Source organism: Salvelinus namaycush, chromosome 4, assembly GCF_016432855.1.
Source record: "Salvelinus namaycush isolate Seneca chromosome 4, SaNama_1.0, whole genome shotgun sequence".
NCBI classification, from domain to species: Eukaryota; Metazoa; Chordata; class Actinopteri; order Salmoniformes; family Salmonidae; genus Salvelinus; species Salvelinus namaycush.
In genome coordinates, this window is record NC_052310.1 from 41,812,110 (window position 1) to 41,832,900 (window position 20,791).

The window sequence follows — 20,791 nt, forward strand, 5'->3', positions numbered from 1 at the left end:
GCTATTTTTCGTAATGAACACTATCAGAAAAATATCCACGATAGGTGGTTAGTTTGTCGGTGTCGATAATTTTCGGTTGTTCTTCCCAGCTTTACATGACAGCCTCCAAAAATATTAGCCTACACGTTTAAAATGTATAAACTGAAAGTAAGACCCAGTGCTTTGTTTTTACATAGCCAATCAAGCAAGCTTGTTGACTCTGTACCTAATTCAGAAATAATTACAAAAATGTATGATGGCTTTGTAATAGCAGAGACAGAACATAGTTTGCTGTGCTCTCTCAAATACAATGCTCTGGTAATTCTGGTGTCACAAGGAGTGTGTTCCATTCTCCATCAGTACCTCTTTGGTCAATATCTGACATTTCTCCTACTATACAATGGCTCATCCAAGGGTAAAATAAACCATTGTCCTGATCAACCCCATAGTGTCATGCATGCTGCTTTTGATAACTCTATGCTGCTCCTGTGGAAGGCCAAGTGGTATTTGTTTTGTGTGGCAGTGATTTCTTCATGGCCCGCTACCTGGAGGACCAGGACATTCGGAACAGAGAGAAGGAGAACCAGCCACCTAGTGTGCCTGTGCCTGAGCCATCCCCTCCCACCGCACCCCCCAAAGACAAGAAGGGTGGAGACAAAGGTAACGAACCTCTCCCCTGGGCCAGCCTGCCAGATAATCTGACATCACACATCATATTACCACTGGATGCTTTTCTTTCAAAACATTAGCTTGTTCTCAATCAAATACAGCAGCGGGGACCCTGTGTATGTTTTAAGTATGCATAAAGAAACGTACTGGTGCTCAGAGGTTATGTGCAGGTTAAATGTTACACTGACGTTTCCACCTGGGAGACACATTGAGAGGTGTTATTTTAAGAGCTCTGCCAGTATTAGGTCCCAGCTCCATAGAGAAGTCTCGGTTGAAGCAGTGGTCCAATGCACTCATCTCTCGTGCTTATTTCCCTAGTGGCCCCCCTGTGGTAAACCGTCTCCTCCCCTCTCTCTAGTGACAGATAAAGCCCACTGTGTGTTGTACGAGAGTCCCTGTGGGAGGCCTGGCCTCTCAGTCAGTCACTGGGGGAAATTCTTCTTCCTCTCAAGTTGTGTAACAACATTGAGGCAGATAAAGTTTGTTTCTGGTTTTCCAGGCAAAAAAGGCAACAGCACAGAGAAGCCCATTCCGCCTCCAGAGCCCTCAGAGCTGGTCCTGCCTGGCAGCATGGCCATTGGTTCAGTGTCCTTGGCTGTGGCCAAGACTGGGGCTCTACTGCAATGCATCCCCCTGTACAAGTACATCAAAGCTCTGCGAAACCAACAAGTCAGTGAGCCCCCCCTTCAACACACATACCTGCACACACACAAACACACCATGCAATGTCATGCAATGTGATATAGGTCATTGATCAGGAATGATAGGCCTAAAGGCAATACCAGATACTATACAGTATGTGTGGGTGTAGGGAGGCTATTTCATCTAGTTGTCATACAAAACATGTAGCGAGTAGTTTTTAAAAAGTGTCAGAAGTGCTGAGTAATATTATTGACCATCTTCTCTTGACTTGGGCATATAATGTCCAAAATCTGCTTCTGTAACTAAAGTGTTCAATAATACCTCACCAAGTCTTTTATGTTCCAGAAGGCATTTCTGCCAAAAAACTCATTTAGATTTTTTTTAAAATATAAAACGTTCAAATGCCACTCTTGTGAAGTAGTGGCGTGCGACATACGCCTTGCTTCTTGAAACGGGTCACATTTGTAAAACACCAAATGCTTTACTATGCTTTTTCTTTATTTTAACAGCCGTGTCCAAAAGAGATGCACATCCCTGTGCCCTTGGTAACTTTGTTGAGCTGTGGCAAAATGTCCCCAGGAAAACTCAATTTACTGGAGGAAGTCATTGTCATCCCTAAAGCTGGACAAAGACTCAAACAAGTATTGACACTCACAACCACAACATATTTTCAGCCTTTATTCTCCAATTTCAAGTTACACACTTTGTTCTCGATCTGCCCAGTTTTACTGGGAGAGTCCATCAAAACTCAAGTTTATTATTTGTGTTCTATCTGGACACTTAACACATTTAAGTAATTTAGCAGACGCTCTTATCCAGAGCGACTTACAGTAGTGAGTGCATACATTCATTCTGATCCCACGCTTGAATGGAACCCACAACCCTGGTGTTGGAAGCTCCGTGCTCTACCAACTACACCGCACACGACCATACAGGACTTACTGAATACTAGTCTTGAGAGTGTCGAGGTTAAGTCAACCAATGTTCCTGATTGTTTTCCAAACGTAGCACATTTTCTCTGCCAAGCTTTGGTATTACATAGTTTAAAGAAACATGTATCGAAGACAATCTGTGCACTCTCCCAACAGATCATTACAATGGTACTTGAGCTTCAAAAGGAGATGATGAAAATAATGAACGCTGCTTCAAAAACAGGGGTAAGGAACATTGCGGCCGATCCTTGTATATTGGATCTACTGCACAGTATAGGGCTCTATTTGTGTCTTATAACTCACAGTTGAGTCAGGGTCTACAGTACATGTTGTCTTTCTTACTCTACCTCCTAGAAAAGAAAGCAAATACATTTTGGTGGATATAAACTCAGCAAAAAAAGAAACATCCCTTTTTCAGGACCCTGTCTTTCAAAGATAATTAGTAAAAATCCAAATAACTTCACAGATCTTCATTGTAAAGGGTTTAAACACTGTTTCCCATGCTTGTTCAATGAACCATAAACAATTAATGAACATGCACCTGTGGAATGGTCGTTAAGACACTAACAGATAACAGACGGTAGGCAATTAAGGTCAATTAAGGTCAAGGACACTAAAGAGGCCTTTCTACTGACTCTGAAAAACACCAAAAGAAAGATGCCCAGGGTCCCTGCTCATCTGCGTGAACATGCCTTAGGCATGCTGCAAGGTGACATGAGGACTGCAGATGTGGCCAGGGCAATACATTGCAATGTCCGTACTGTGAGACGCCTAAGACAGCGCTACAGGGAGACAGGGAAGACAGCTGATCGTCCTCGCAGTGGCAGACCACGTGTAACAACACCTGCGCAGGGTCGGTACATCCGAACATCACACCTGCGGGACAGGTACAGGATGGCAACCACAACTGCCCAAGTTACACCAGGAACGCACAATCCCTCCATCAGTGCTCAGACTGTCCACAATAGGATGAGAGAGGCTGGACTGAGGGCTTGTAGGCCTGTTGTAAGGCAGGTCCTCACCAGACATGACCGGGAACAACGTTGCCAATGGGCACAAACCCACTGTCGCTGGACCAGACAGGACTGGCAAAAAGTGCTCTTCACTGACGAGTCGCGGTTTTGTCTCACCAGGGGTGATGGTCGGATTCGCGTTTATTGTCGAAGGAATGAGCGTTACACCAGGGCCTGTACTCTGGAGCGGGATCGATTTGGAGGTGAGGGTCCGTCATGGTCTGGGGCGGTGTGTCACAGCATCATCGGACTGAGATTGTTGTCATTGCAGGCAATCTCAATGCTGTGCTTTACAGGGAAGACATCCTCCTCCCTCATGTGTTACCCTTCCTGCAGGCTCATCCTACTGAGCCATACTGCTCGTTCTGTGCTTGATTTCCTGCAAGACAGGAATGTCAATGTTCTGCCATGGCCAGCGAAGAGCCCGGATCTCAATCCCATTGAGCACGTCTGGGACCTGTTGGATCGGAGGGTGAGGGCTAGGGCCATTCCCCCCCAGAAATGTCCGGGAACTTGCAGGTGCCTTGGTGGAAGAGTGGGGTAACACCTCGCAGCAAGAACTGACAAATCTGGTGCAGTCCATGAGGAGGAGATGCACTGCAGTACTTATTGCAGCTGGTGGCCACACCAGATACTGACTGTTACTTTTGATTTTTGACCCCCCCTTTGTTCAGGGACACATTATTCCATTTCTGTTAGTCACATGTCTGTGGAACTTGTTCAGTTTATGTCTCAGTTGTTGAATCTTGTTATGTTCATACAAATATTTACACATGTTAAGTTTGCTGAAAATTCACGCAGTTGACAGTGACAGGACGTTTCTTTTTTTGCTGAGTTTAGTTATTTTTTTTTTTTTTGTTATCTTTTGATTTATTTCTAAGACTGAATATGTTACTTTTTCCAACTTTTGTTGTGTTACAGCCTGAATTGAAAATTGATTTAAATTGAGATTTTATGTCACTGGCCTACACACAATATCCCATAATATCAAAGTGGAATTATGATTTGAACCTTTTTTACTAATGAACTAAAAATGAAAACCTGAAATGTCAATGCCTTAGCAAGACTACTGTAAATAAGTTCAGGAGTAAAACTGCTTAACAAGTCACATAAGTTGCATGGACTCAGTCTATGTGCAATAATAGTTTTTACATTTTTGAATGACTACCTCATCTCTGTACCCTACACATACAATTATCTGTGAGGTCCATCAGTCGAACAGTGAATTTCAAACACAGATTCAACCACAAAGACCAGGGAGGCTTTACAATGCATCACAAAGAAGGGCACCTATTGGTAGATATATTTTTCTTAAGCAGACATTGAATATCCCTTTGAGCATAGTGAGATTATTAATTACACTTTGGGTAGTGTGCACCCAGTCACTACAATGGTACAGATAGGAGAAAACTGTGGATGGATCAACAACATGTAGTTACTCCACAATACTAACCTAATTGACAGAGTGAAAGAAGGACGCCTGTACAGAATACAAATATTCCAAAACATGCATCCTGTTTGCAACAAGGCACTAAGGTAATACTGCAAAAATGTGGCAAAGCAATTCACTTTTTGTCCTGAATACAAAATGTTATGTTTGGGGCAAATCCAATACAACACATTACTGAGTACCACTCCATATGTTCAACCATAGTGGTGGCTGCATCATGTTATGCTTGTAATCGTTAAGGACTGGGAGTTTTTCAGGATAAAAAAAAAGGAATGGAGCTAAGCACAGGCAAAATCCTAGAGGAAAACCTGGTTCAGCCTGCTATCTACCAGACACTGGGAGATTAATTCTCCTTTCAACAGGACAATAACATAAAACACAAGGCCAAATTTACACTGGAGTTGCTTACCAAGAAGACAGTGAATGTTCCTGAGTGGCCGAGTTAATGTTTTGACTTAAATCTGCTTGAAAATCTATTACAAAACCTGAAAATGGTTGTCTATCAATGATCAAGAACCAATTTGACAAATCTTGAAGAATTTGGGCTAATGTTGCAAAATCCAGGTGTGGAATGCTCTTAGAAAAAGACTTATACAGAAAGACTAATTTGTAATCACTTCCAAAGGTGATTCTAACATGTATTGACTCAGGGTTGAATACTTATCTAATCAAGATAAATTAGTGTTTTATTTTTCATTTTTATTTTTTACAAATGTTAGAATTTTTATTCCACTTTGACATTACAGAGTGTTTTGTGTAAATCCTTGACAATTAAATCCATTTGAATCCCACTTTGTAACACAACAAAATGTGGAAAAAGTCAAGGGGTGTGAATACTTTCTGAAGGCACTGTTTATATTACATGAAAACGTAGATTTTTCAAGGCTTGAATCAATTCAACGCCGTCTGTTTATGGTTAAGCACTAGTTGCACTATCAAACTGCAAATAGAGGATCCAGCACTTCTCTCCACAGATATAGGTATATTATTAACAATGACACTTTGTGTACATTTATGATGGCTGACTAAACATTCCTTCTCTCTTTCCAGCCCGTACTGACAACAGTGTCTGACTCTGGAGCCTTAGTTGTTGGGTATGAGCGTCCTGAGCAGCCTCTCGATCTAATTACTGAAGCATCTAACAATCTTGGATTGGCACTTGGAAAGGGGATACATTTAGCAGTAAACTGTGCTGCTCACAACCTAATGGACTATGTATGTAAACAGAATGTTAAAACATGCAGTGTGCCCTTGCACAATGAGTACAATTCTATGTATTAATTATGTCTTTGCTCCTCTACAGCCAAAAGGAAAGTATGAAGTTATTACAGGAACACCCAAGTCTCCTGATGAACTAGTGGACATGTATGAGGCTTTGATTAGTAAATATCCAGCAGTCGTAGCTCTGATCGATCCTCTGCGAAAAGAGGTAAGACGGGAACACGGCTCTGAACACAATACCGCAGTAAACGAAAGACATGCGTTGGTGAGTACAAATGTGCTTGTAGAAGCTCATGGTATGTGACCCCTGTGTAAGGATGTGGAGCAGTGGGAGAGACTGAGCAGTGTGGTTGGAGGCTCGTGTAGCCTGCTCTCTGACATCTCCTCCAAGCCCCAGTGTCACAGCTCACGGGAAGACGCCCCATCTCTTCCAGGGGTCAGAGGGTATATCCTCAATCAGAGCAATGAGACCACAGTCACCGACCTGATCCACGTCACCACAGAGAACAAAGGTAAGGGAGCCACTGATGGAGTCAGTTTTACATAGAGCTATTGTTTACTAATACATGACTCATTGTCCTATTGTAAGTCAAATGTATAGTATGCATGGTTTTATGGAGGGAAATCAAAGCCATGCTAGTGGAATTAGCCTACATATTGGCCAGATTGACCTAAATTAATTGACGTCATAACATCAAAACTGAATAGACACGGTGTATACGACAGAGATGGAACTAAGGATTTTTACCAAGGGATGGGGTGAGTTCACTCACACGCTGACAAACATGGTTGCTCTGATGGATTCTGTTGGATGAATCTTTTAGACGTCCTTTCCAGATGTTGAAATCCGGTGCATTTTAGGTGCTGAATGAGAGGTGAAAATATGTATTTTCCGGACGTTGAAAATACGTAATTTACAGATGTTGAAAATACGTTTTTTTTCGGTCATTAATTCTATGGCCTTATATCACAATAATACTTTTTCAAGCCTCTTAATATAAGAAAGAGGAGCTAGCTGAAGATTGCAACAGAATATTTTTTATTTTTTTGTTACCAAAGCCCCTTATACCACCCACCACTGCGACCTGAATGCTCTAGTCGGCTGGCCCTCGCTACATATTCGTCGCCAGATCCACTGGCTCCAGGTCATCTATAAGTCTATGCTAGGTAAAGCTCTGCCTTATCTCAGCTCACTGGTCACGATAACAACCCCCACCCGTAGCACGCGCTCCAGCAGGTATATCTCACTGGTCATCCCCAAAGCCAACACCCCCTTTGGCCGCCTTTCCTTCCAGTTCTCTGCTGCCAGTGACTGGAACGAATTGCAAAAATCACTGAAGCTGGAGACTTACATTTCCCTCACTTACTTTAAACATCAGCTATCTTGAGCAGCTAACCGATCGCTGCAGCTGTACATAGTCTATCTGTAAATAGCCCATCCCCATATTGTTTTTCTGCTCTTTTGCACACCAGTATCACTACTTGCACATCATCATCTGCTCATCTATCACTCAAGTGTTAATCTGCTAAATTGTAATTACTTCGCTACTATGGCCTATTTATTGCCATTGCCACCTCCTCACGCCATTTGCACACACTGTATTTAGACTCTTTTTCCCCCTATTGTGATATTGACTGTACTCTTGTTTATTCCATGTGTAACTCTGTGTTGTTGTTTGTGTCGCACTGCTTTGCTTTATCTTGGCCAGGTCGCAGTTGTAAATGAGAACTTGTTCTCAACTAGCTTACCTGGTTAAATAAAGGTGAAATAAAAAATTATATATATTTTGTTAAAGTATTACATCTGTCACATGGACTTATGTTTGCTTTTTCAAAAGCAGCGATGACGTTCATAGTAGTCAAACCTACAGAATAAACCAACAGACCACTTCAACTACAATAACATTCTCAGTAACAGTTACATACTGTACACCATATATACAAAAGTATGTGGACACCCCTTCAAATTAGTGAATTCGGCTATTTCAGCCACACCTATGGCTGACAGGTGTATAAAATTGAGCACACAGTCATGCAATCTCCATACACAAACATTGGCTGTAGAATGGCCTTACTGAAGAGCTCTGTGACTTTCAACGTGGCACCATCACAGGATGCCACCTTTCCAACAAGGCAGTTTGTCAAATGTCTGCCCTGCTAGAGCTGCCCTAGTCAACTGTGTGCTGTTATTGTGAACTGGAAATGTCTAGGAGCAACAAGTGGTAGGCCACACAAGCTCACAAAACAGGACCGCCGAGTGCTGAAGAGCCTAGCAGGTAGAAATCGCCTATCCTCGGTTGCAACACTCCAAACTGCCTCTGGAAGCCACGTCAGCACAAGAACTTTGTCGGGAGCTTATTGAAATGGGTTTCCATGGCCGAGCAGCCGCACACAAGCCTAAGAATGGAAACTAACACTATTATTCCAATGAGCTCCGCCCCCAAACAAAATTTGGTCAGTGCAGACCAGATCCAAATCTGAACTAATCATAGACGTCTAGGCTATGTTTCACAAGTTTGAACAGTACAGTGCCTGACGGTTTAGGAGAGTAGAGCACAGTGGAGTACAATGCAGTACGGTATAGGACAGTAGAGTTTTATTCAGTACAGTACGGTATATGACAGTAGTTTTTTTCAGTAAAGTACAGTACGGTATAGGACAGTAGAGTTTTATTGAGTAAAGTACAGTACGATATGGTACGGTATAGGACAGTAGAGTTTTATTCAGTATAGTAGTGTAGTTCAGCAGAGTAGAGTACATTAGAGTATAGTAGGGTACAATAGTACACTATATTTGACTTTTATTTTATTTACTGTACTCTGTGTTCTGCTGTATTGTACTTTACTCTACTTTTCTTTACTATGAAGTACTGTACTGTGCTGTCAACTTGTGAAACATACGGGTAACTGCCAAAATAATGGAAAAACTTGCGTAAATGAGGAATACAAAGCATATTGCAAGCAGGTGCTTCACGCAGGTGTGGTTCCTGAGTTAATTAAGCAATTTACATCCCATCATGCTTAGGGTCATGTATAAAAATGCTGAACAGGCCATTATGTTGGCCATTATTTTTGCTACCATGGCTATGCCCCCATAGGATGACCATGCCCACATCCACAGGGCACGAGTGGTCACTGAATGGTTTGATGCATGAAAATGATGTAAACCATATGCCATCTCAATCACCAGATCTCAACCCAATTGAACACTTGAGATTCTTGAGAGGCGCCGGAGACGGCGTTTTCCATCAATAAAACCAAATTGTGGAATTTATTGTGGAAGAATGGTGTCACATTCTTCCAATAGAGCTCCAGACACAGAATGTGGACCACATTTCACTTGTTCGTTCGGGCAGCCACAAAGCACAAAAATGTAATCTCTGGTTAAAGATTGAGTTTTGACATCCGTTTGTATACTCGAGTACTCGATAACTCATGCCCTTCACTATTGAAGAATCTATGCCAAGGTACATTGAAGCTGTCATGGCTCATGGTGGTCCAACGCCCTATTAAGACACTTTGTTAGTGTATCCTTTATTTTGGCAATTACCTGTAGATGTCTATGATTGGTTCAGATTTGGTCCGGTACAGACCAGGCCCAATCTGAATGAATTATAGACATCTATGTTTGGGCCAAAAGGCCAGTCCACAAAAAAAAGATCATGAAGACATCAGTAAATGCTTAGTGGGAAGATTTGCCCGTTTGCATGCTGCCGAATTGAACCTTAGATCACAGGGAGCCAAATCAATGTCATCCGGGAGAGCCAGCTGTCTGTCAAATGATGCAACTCCATGATATTTTTATACCGTAATAGGTCATGGGACCAAAGATTATGTTCAATCGATTTACCTTTGTTCTAATCTCTCGTGGACAGATGTGCGTAACATAAATGCTATTAGCAATTGTCAAGAGATTGGGATGCGACGACTAATTGGGATGAATCGCAAATCAGTCCCTTCCCATTCCCCTCGCCTGTCGACCCTCCATTTTCTTGTTCACGCGCGCCTCTGCCATATGCACAAGTTTCTCAAAGCTGAGGGAGTGAACATTATTGAGGTTGTAGGGGTTAATTAGACCATCTGATAGCCACTTCGACCGAGCCAGCTGGCTCCAGAGCCAAATACTATCCTAACATGCACTGTGATATGTTTGGAGTTTTGCGCAATTTAATCTAATTAATGAGCCACGTGTATTTTGTTTGTGTTTGATTTAGAGGCTTGATACATGTAACAAAATAAATCCATCCCAAGTAAAACATTTCACTGTAACTGAGATTTATATATTGTAAAACGACAGGGGGAATTTGTTCATTTGAATTCATGCAAATTTTATTCTTTAAATGTGGAACATGAATTGCATCATTCAAATCACGAGTGCGTTCCGAAGTTGGTAAGGGCCCAAAATCTGTACATGTTAGAGATGCACTCCAGGAATTTAAACGCAACAAATTCGTAACATATTGTACGAATTGGATTCGTAACATATAACGAATAAAAACTAGAAATAATCATTGTAATTTTTGCAGGATGTAACATAGCATACGAAATTGATGACGTAGTACACAATTTTAATGACGTAGTACATAAAACGTGGGGACCGCTTTTGGCTCGTGAACACTACGTACTTTCAAAACAACTGTGGAGTTTTGTATCGGGGCAATGATAATGTTGAGTTTTGTCATGATACAAATATATGGCTATTTTGTTAAGTGAGGCTTATTGGATCTAATAGAAGTTTCATAATGCTTAAGTTGTTACGAGTGTACTGATATAAGTGTGATGTACGTGACGTCCCGGCAACTCTGAGAAAAAACACTATCGTAGTTGGTCCTGTTGAAATTCGAGATGGTCTATGCAAATTCATGAGGCTAGCATAGAATACAGGGAGTTGACATCAACACCTCTCATCGAATATTCAAAAAAATATACCAATAATACTCTGTGGTCAACGAATCCCATTGTTAGGGTGGAGACACAAGCATCTCGTCATTGGGCGCATTCCTTTGCCCAGGCGTTGCGGACACACGCCAGATCTTGCAACATCTGGATTAGGGTTGAATATTTTCCCGGTATTTTACAAATCTTCCATCCTGAAAAGAAATCGCCTTTCTCAGGGGTAACCTTGTATTTCCCTCCAAAACCGGAAGTGTCATTCACAAGCATATTAAGCATATAAATAGGCCTTTGTCTGGATTTGATTAGAGCTTTAAATGAAGATTCAAGCCTGATGCTACCTGAGCCTGATGAGCCATACATTAAATACATTTATGAGCCCTACATTAAAGACATTTTATGAGCACAAGCCCAAAAAATCCCAAATGATTGTATCGTTATCCAATACATGTACAGTGCATTCGGAAAGTATTCAGACAACTTACCTTTTTCCAAATGTTGTTAGGTTACAGCCTTATTCTGAAATGATTCCATGTGTGTTATTTCATAGTTTTGATGTCTTCACTATTATTCTACATGTAGAAAATAGTAAAAAATATAGAAAAACCCTGGAGTGAGTAGGTGTGTCCAAACTTTTGACTGGTACTGTGTGTGTGTGTGTGTGTGTGTGTGTGTGTGTGTGTGTGTGTGTGTGTGTATATATATTTATTGTATTTATATATATATGTATTTATATATATTTATTGTATTTATATATATTTATTGTATTTAATATAAATATATATATATATATATATATATATATATATATAATATTTATATATATTATATTAATATATTGAACAGGATTGTCTATTACTGATGGATAGAGAAATGCTGCAAGAGTGCTCGCACGTGCACTACTTTAAAGCAACGATATTCAAGTGATAGGCTGTTTAAAAAAATACATCTTTAAAATGTAACAAATAATGTGACCCCCAAAAGCCAGATGGAGATGTGTAAATTAGAGGCGCATTCGGTCCCTATATTACTGTAGTATAGGCTATGCTGCAGAAAACGTAGGCCCACCTGTCACAAGAAAAAAAGTTACCATGATGAGATGATAGGTCGACATGCATTGTCAACTGCGGTCCATACTGAGATGGACTGTCTGTCCCCACCCTGAGCATTGATGATTGATCATGCAGAGAGAAAGCCTTACAGAATCCAGATTGAGACATTGCATATAATTTAACAGTTCCATTTCACGTCATGCTGTTCATATAAATCATTTATTATAATTTACTGGTTTCTCTAAGTGATTTATCCCGGGAAAAGGGAGTGGTTTGGGCGGTAATTCTTGGTAAATCTCCGTAACCGGTTTCTCGCCTTTCAACCCTAGTCTGGATAGGTATTTTTAAGTATCAGCTAACCACATCATATGTTATAGCAATCTGGTGCCCAACGGTACAGTCGAATGACGTGGCATGCAACCATTGGTTGATGCATGCAATGTCTGAGCAGAGGAACGCAACCTTTATATGCAGTATCTCTGGTAGGGCCGAGGGGCTTGTTTGGGATTCACCGCGATAGTTTCCACTTAGAGGGGTTGAGGCTTCGTTAGTCTCGTTAGTCTATTTTCTAACATGTCTCCCCTCAGGATTTAACCGAGCATCTGACACAATTTCGCAAGATTTTAGTTCTGGCTTTCGGAGATTTACCTTTGTTCTTACGATCTCACTCAAATGAAATGTTTTTCAATATGAAACCAAGGTTTGTTAGTTTGTCAATGTTTATTTTGGGGAATGCAGTGTATTTCAAGAGGGAACGAACCCCTGTAATGACAGATAGTGTAAAGAGTTGATTAATTGACCTGGTCATGTACAGTAAATGACTTGAGTGTGTGTGTGTCACCTTTTGTATGTCAGGTACAGTGATAATTGGAACGACGTGCGGTGAGCCCTGCAGTGACGACGCCCTCTCAGATGTGGTGAGGTTTAGTCATCTACTCCCTGGCTTTGTGTGTCTCTTTACATCTATATGTTTACATGTCTATCTCTCTCTGTGTCTTTATCTATCAATCTGTTTGACTGAAAATCTTTTGTAAGTCTGACAAGGGTCGTTCCACCAATTAGGTGCCTTTTTAACCCTTTACACTCGTGGGAATTGGCATATATGGATAGGGCTCAATTGAAATGTTTCTTACAGAAGAAATATGCTAATAATATGCATAAGCATGGTAGCAATTGAAAGGGAACCGTTTTAGAACAAAGTTGAGGACACAACAGTTCACATGGGACACAAAACTGAATCCAAACATTACACTGTTGATTTTATGTGCATTTTACATTTACTGTACTTTTCACCGCTTTAGCTAATAAGAAAATCTGAAAATACTCTGGATACATTCAGTAGCATGATCAGAATATTCCTGGAAAATGTGGGGTAGGTGCGACATAAGACCAAAAAAGTTGCAAGGGTTTGAGTGAGAGGACAAACTGGTGTCGCCAAGTGGTCACACACACCTCTCCAAAGTGTGCACAGTTCCTAAATCATTTCAATGCACTTTTATGACTTAAAGAAGTCTTCAACTATAAGGTGCTTTTGAGCTCTTCTAGCTGTGCTGTTGAGGAACTAGAGGAAGCACACTTGTAGTTGTTTTGTTTGGAACACAACCCTGCATCCCCGCCATCACACAATTACTGTTACCACACAATTACCAAAAACGGCCCATTTATAAATCGCAATCTGGGTCAGGTAGGCATAATTTGCAAGCTTTTTCTATTGCCTACATTATAAAATAGGATCATATGGGGCAATTTAAAAAACTGATTGTTATTTTTGTGTGTTTTAGAAAGGAGTCATGAGTGCATTGAGGTTATGACACCATGTCATCTTGTAACTACATGAAACAGTGATCATAAATGTTGACACTGTATATGACATGAGTTGTATGATATGGAAATGTGAAGTGCACATTTGGACTCACGGGTGTTTGGCTTGCTTGTATGACATCAAAGGGGCGTTTATTATAATCCTCAACGTCTCATCTTTCAAAATACATAGAGTCCTCTTAATTTACAGCAGTTCCCTGACTCGGACTACAAAAAATGTGCAAAAGTTGACCAATTAGTCGGAGGGATTGGGGCAACATCTTGTTCAGAACGGCTGTCAGTCAAAACCCAAGAATGCTGTGAATGAAGTGTAGAGCCTAAGCTCTGACGTCATGTATAGCATGTTACTGTACAGCCACTGCGTTCCAATTTAGGAGCTTACCAGTGCCCAAATCTTCCATTTTCAACCTGTACGGGTGTAAAGGGCTACGTAGTGGAATTTTATTATACCACATTTTTTACTTTCTGTCATAAAAAGCACATGTTCAACTTCTTGAAAAACACATTTTTCCATCACAAGTGGTTAAATAAAAAAATAACTATAGTAAGTGCCTAATAAGTATAACGGGGTTGACCATAACAGGGTTGACAACTTTATCTTAAATCAGCCATAAATCCCCTTGTAACATGGCGAATGGAAGCTTGTTGTGTGCAACTGGCAGGAACAATTGAATCCAAGTTTCACAAAAAAGTTGTTGAAACATTTTTATCCCATCTAAATAACTTTAGAATGATGGTGAAAACTTGGAGAAGTGTTTGGGTTAATTGGGTTAAAATCTTCCTAGAAGTCACAGAGATGTCAAAATGCAGAATTTGGGCTCTTTAGTAAGTCTAATTATATAAAAAATCTGATTTATTGAATATTCAATGTGGTCTATATTAAAGGGCATTTCATTTTATATGACAGGATTTTTAAATTAAATATTTGCACACAATTTCTTCTTAAAATATCCAAGGGACGCAAAATGCACTCATTTTGTGGAACGACCCACAATCAATTGCAGTAACTCAGGAATTATGTATGTATTCTGTTCTGCACGAGTTTGACAATACAAGTGTGTGTATTTACAAGGCCAAATAACCTCTGTTGAAGAGATATCATAAACCGTTTGCCTGTCATTGTGTACTCACACTACAACAAAGCTAACTGACGGCGTCTTGTCCTTCCCTTGCTGATGAGCAGTTGCATGTTGGCGCTCTATGCCTGTAAACTGTTGTCATTGTGCGTTTCGCTCTCTCCCTCAGGTCGTAGGCCTGGGAGTTGGGTATGTCAAACTGGGAGGTCTGAGTCGTGGAGAGCGGCTGACTAAATACAACCGTCTGATTTCTATAGAGGAAGAATTGGCCCAGCAGGGAATACTGGGTATGGCTTTTTCTTCTCTTGTCTTTTCAGCCGGTAGAAAGAGGAGGCTAGACAAAGCTATGGGGAGGAGAGGCAGTAATGGGTTGGCTGGTGAGAACACATCTCTCCCTGCCCGTGAAAGGAAACTGTGTGTCAGGAATCATGAAGGGGGAAAAGGAGCTGGCAAAAAAAAATCTACCTTGGTTCTGTTAATTGGCCACATAATTACGCCCCCCCCCCCCCCCCATAAAAAAGGGACAGGGACATTGGACAATTGCTGAAAAGCAAGTTCATCTTTGTATAAAATAAAGAATTAACTTGTGCACCAATTGCATATACAGGACTCTTGTATACTGTTTGGTTCTGGCTCTGTGGAATATATATTTTTAGTACTGTCAAAGCAGTAGAAAACATCACAGACCTAGAATAGAGGGGCCTGGAGCAAGGAGGGGCATGTTCAATGTACACAGACCTCTACAGAACTCGTTCAATAGACTGTCATATAGGGGATAGTTTCTCTTTGGCCTTTTTAAAGTCTTTGTTGTCCATTCAACTTATTCCACTTTTTTTTCCTGTCTGCAGATTCAAGAAAACAACACACATCCCCTCTCTTTGTTGGAGAAACGGAGGAGCAGTCATCTACATAATATTCTCGGGGACAAGGATTAAACAAAAACCATGTTTTTATTCCAAATTACATTTTCTATTTATGTTCACATCAATATAATGTAATTACAGGACTTAAAATGAATAGCTCATACAATCTATTTAAATGATACACCATTACATTTTTGAATGGATTTTCAGGCTTCACTTAGTGCAAATAGGTTTCACTCTAACCAAATGAAGTCTTGGTCTGTATTTTTTTACTGTCTTTTACTGTATTTTAGCAACAAAACTGAATTGATCAAAATTCGTTTGCATTGCAAACTCTGAAATAAACTGAAAATTATATTTTAACATATATTTTCAAATTCCAAAGAATATACATATATTTTTTAAATACATCTAATTCAATGTAAGGCACTGTGCTGTGGTCACCATATAATAACCATAGTTTTTGGTGTGGTTTATTAATATTTTTCCATTATTGGTATAATACAGTGTGGACAACAGACGGGCTTTGTATTCTGAGGTCTTCTTTCCTTCAGCAGAGAGCTGACTGCAGCATTGACAGATGCAGGTCTGTTGTATGAAGATAAATAGATAGAAAGGCACATACAAACAAAAATATAAACACAACAAGTGTTTGTCACATGTTTCATGAACTGAAATAAAAGATCCCAGACATTTTCCATACGCACAAAAACCTTTTTTCTCTTAGATTTTGTGTACACATTTTTTTTACATCCCTGTTATTGAGCATTTCTCATTTGCCAATATAATCCATCCACCTGACAGGCGTGGCATATCAAGAAGCTGACTAAACAGCATGATCATTACACAGGTGGACATTGTGGTGGGGACAATAAAAGGCCACTCTAAAATGTGCAGTTTTGTCACGTAACACTATTCCACAGATGTCTCAAGTTTTGGGGCAGAGTGCAATTGGCATGCTGACTGCAAGAATGTCCACCAGAGCTGTTGCCAAAAAATGTAATGTTAATTTCTCTACCATAAGCCATCTCCAATGTCAATTTAGAGAATTAGGCAGTGTGGGGTTATGGTATGGACAGGCATAAGCTACGGACAACGAACACAATTGCATTTTATCGATGCCAATTTGAATGCACATTTTTTTAAAGGTTTATGTGACCAACAGATGCATATCATATATCTGTATTCCCAGTCATGTGAAATCCATAGATTAGGGCCTAATGCATTTATTTAAATTGACTGATTTCCTCATATGAACTGTAACTCAGTAAAGTCTTTGAAAATGTTACATTTATAGTTTTTGCTCAGTATAGATGAGACACTGAGCAAGACCAAGGATTTCAACACTTTTAGCGGCCCAGTACAGTCAAAATTTTGTTTTTTCTGTGTTTTATATCATATTGTACAACAGCTGATGAAACGAATACTGTAAACGTGTGATCAGTGTTAATTCCTGATAGTTGCTGATTGGAAAGTCCTGTGGAGATTGAATTTTCAATCAGCAGGTTTGGATAGGTGGGATTTTCGGCTTTCCATAGTGACAACACCATGCGGTGAATTGGTTAATAAATCAATAAAGAGAGTTCCAAACAGCTAATTTTCAGTTTCCCCCTCCCCACTCAGTCCACTCCCAGACAGTCCTAGCTAAATTCTTGCTTGAGAAATATTTTTTTTGCTAAAAAGATACTTTTGCACATTTGAATGGAAATCTATTACAATAAGGTTACCCAATTGTTACTGAGAAATTATTTAATATTGAGATTTAAATGAGCTGCATTTAAGCGTAAGGCAGGTGGACCCCGAGTAGAAATCCTGGAAGTAGGAGTACTGGAATAGTTTGATACTGACAGAAAAATATTTTATATTAGTTGCACTCACTATTACTCAATGTCTTTATGTAACATGTTAGTGCTGATATAAGTTATTATAGAGGAAACATGTTTTTAAGCAATGTTGAGAGGATGACGGATGAGACTGAAAGAGCCGACGCAAAGGAATGCTAAACTTCCTAAAGAATACAGCAAGAATACAGCAACTCGATGCTGACTACCAAGTAAAGCCAACACACTGAGAAAGGGCCCCTTCATAATTTGTCATATTCTCATCTGACCCCACAATACAGTTTCTAGAGGAAATTAAGTCCTTTTTAAAGACAAAACCACCGGTCTAAACAGTTGTGGCATCCCCTGCGCCAGTGTAACAGAGGGGGAAGTTGTTCCAGTGGGAAGTAGAGAGTTCAAAGCTGCTTTTGTGCACCAATAGACAGGGAGAACCAGCACACAACTGTGTTGGAGCACTTATGGCCTGCATCAATGAGCCTGTCAAAGGAGTTTTCCTTCATTCATGCCTCTTTTCAACTCGGAAGATAACGTTGATTTAGCGACATGATCCATTAATTACTGTATTTCACCTATCAATTTACTTGATTTATGATTTAGGGATATTTTTTCCATAATTCAATTAATCATTTTATTTAACTTAGCTTACGTAGGCCTATCATTCTATCTGTAATAGCTGCACATGGCACAAAGCACAATTACTCCTATTATCAAGCATACCTGTGTAATTACAACATTTTAGCGTGAGTAAAATTGAATTTAATTGAAATATCAACTTACAAAAAATCAATTAAGTATCATAATAGACTGGATTTCACTTGGTCTCAAAGTGCTTGGCTCAGCATTGCTTCGTCTACTATGGTATGTATGTAGTAGAAATTGTTGCTAAACATTTGAGAATATTCTGTGTGTTCATACAGCCATCTACTGAACCTCCAAACAAACCAAGGAAGGAGAGAAAGAAAGAGATGGGGAGCACACGGGATATTTACAGACATCCTCTAATCAATGAGTGTGGTTAGCCAGACAAAGCAGTCCTGCACATTGGCCCTGAGCAGCCATGGTTCCCTACCAGGCAATTACTCTGTTTGGAAAATAAATGAAATGACTGACAAAATAGGCTAAATTAAGTGTTTCCTAAACACACTAAAAAGGGGATTCCTAAATGCCAATCCCACTGGGGGGAAAAACAACAAAACGTTGCATTGTATTGGCTGATGGCAACAGAAATTGAGAGCGGTAAAGATGGCTCTCACCAAAATAGAAAAAAGGGACACAGCATGGCTCCGGTTAATTACATGGCCGGCCTGATCGGCAGAATATTTACTGCTTGTCAGTCAATGTCAGACTGCAGATGGCTGAAAAGGAAGCAGGGAAAGGTATTGACCAGGTCATCGACTCGGTTTCAACACTGAACTGTTGAGCTGTCCACGGGCTGAAAACAACAGCTCCAAGGAGAGCAAGTATCAGCTGGCCATAGTCGGTGATACTGTCGGTGACTTCTACAATGAACACAAATATAAAAACGCAACAATTTCAAAGATTTTACTGAGTTAAAGTTCATATAAGGAAATCAGTCAATTGAAATAAATTGATTAGGACCTAATCTATGGATTTCATATGACTGGTGTGGCAGACCAGGGGGTTTAATCTAGATGTTTACACAGATCAGACAAGGACACAAGTGTGATACCTCAGTTTCAAGGGTGTTTATTTAAAACAATAAAGAAAAAGAAAAGAAACCTGTCTCCTCCAGGAGACCTCTTCTGGGTTAACGCCTTCTGGGCTCTGGGGAATGCTGTCTCCCCTGGGGTAGAACACCTAGCCCCTCGGATCTAGCAGAGTGTGAGGACGTCTATCTGGTAGCAACTGTCGTGGCAATTTCCTGTATTACCAAATGAGGAGAGTTACAAACCACACACCAGTCAGAGTTATACTTAAATTTCATCTTTAATAATATGTGAGCTTTAAAATCGCCCTTTGACTCTCAGATCAATTCAGTGTCTATAATGAATTCTGAGAGTGCCTACAAAAGAATACCAAGATCTTTTATAGCCAAGATACACCCCTCTCAACTTACATGACGAACTACAGATCTTAGAAAAACTTCACAAAGGGCCTTTTACTTGAGAAAGGAGTATCCCATAGCCAGATAGCATTAGCTATAAATTATCGTTCAGTTTGGTCTCTAAGACGAGGTTCTAATCTCGTTCCTGGTACTTCATAGTACCAAAACATTACCTCATCCAAGGCATAACTCAATTGTCAACTCTATATTCTCCCATCTCAAGTAAACCCCCTCTTCTCCCCACTCCTGGACAAGCTCACTGAGGGGAGTGACTTGCGCACAGACATTGTGGAGCCAAGAGATAATTGGTTCCCCCTTAATCACGCCATCCCTTCACATGGTTTAACAGATACATTCACATATGAAGACAATGTTCCATTCTGACCTCTCCCTTTCTGATATTCTGCATATTACCAGACATGTAAAAGGAGACATTCTAATGACAAGTATCTCACATAAGCATATTATGTAAATGAAACATCTTATTTATCTATGTTACCCAACTAATTCTGATTCATCCTCCACACAACCTCTCGCTACCTCCAACCCTCCCGTATGCTGCACTCCTGGCACCTTTATGGGCCCCGTATGGCTGGTGAGCATTCAGCCCCTTGATTACTCACCAGTCTCAATCAGCCTCGGTTAGTCCTGGCCGGAGGAGCATGGTCTGTGACCAGGGTGAGTGGGTGCCCAACTGGTAATACTTAAGAGTATCTAGCGCCCACTTCACCGCTAGACACTCTCTTGACAATCAAGTACTTCTTTGCTCAGGTATCAACTTCCGGCTTCCGTACATGATGGGGTGTTCCTCCCCATCGTGTACCTGGGACAGGATGGCCCCTAGTCCCGTGTCGCAGGCATCCGTCTGCACCAGCATCAGTACCTGGAAATTGTGTGTCACGAGAATCGGATGGGAGCACAAGGCTTCCTTCAGGCGTCTGAACACCGCTTCGGCCTCATCCGACCACTTCACTGTTTTCGGAAGGACTTGCCATGTCTTGGTGCGGGGAACGGGCTAGTCACAAACCACCTGGACCTTCCTCTCCTGGGGCTTGACGTTCCCGCATCCGATCAAATACCCTAGGTACTCCACATCCTCGAACCCCAGCTTGCATTTCTTGGCATTCGCTGTCAACACGGCTTGCACGGCCAGTTCCACATGGACGCACTTAAAAAACTAGCACCTTGTCACCCACATGGAACTCTCAGGGCTGGGTACCCCAATTGTAGACCGTGGCTTGGGTGCGCTGGGCCTTCTCCATATGTTCCCTTACT

The 20,791-nt window shown here is 40.7% G+C and overlaps 1 protein-coding gene across 1 annotated transcript in view; it reads left to right on the top strand.

Annotated features, from left to right (window-relative positions):
• The window catches only part of eno4 (enolase 4), a 42,426-nt gene extending 23,139 nt beyond the window's left edge, over window positions 1-19,287 (top strand). Inside the window, exons 4-13 of the mRNA XM_038990801.1 lie at window positions 503-639; window positions 1,148-1,317; window positions 1,800-1,931; window positions 2,379-2,447; window positions 5,736-5,900; window positions 5,989-6,114; window positions 6,223-6,418; window positions 12,706-12,767; window positions 14,917-15,034; window positions 19,205-19,287. Of these exons, the coding sequence (XP_038846729.1) occupies window positions 503-639; window positions 1,148-1,317; window positions 1,800-1,931; window positions 2,379-2,447; window positions 5,736-5,900; window positions 5,989-6,114; window positions 6,223-6,418; window positions 12,706-12,767; window positions 14,917-15,034; window positions 19,205-19,287 (1,258 nt within the window). The remainder of the gene's footprint in view (window positions 1-502; window positions 640-1,147; window positions 1,318-1,799; window positions 1,932-2,378; window positions 2,448-5,735; window positions 5,901-5,988; window positions 6,115-6,222; window positions 6,419-12,705; window positions 12,768-14,916; window positions 15,035-19,204) is intronic.
• Window positions 19,288-20,791: the final 1,504 nt, after the last annotated feature.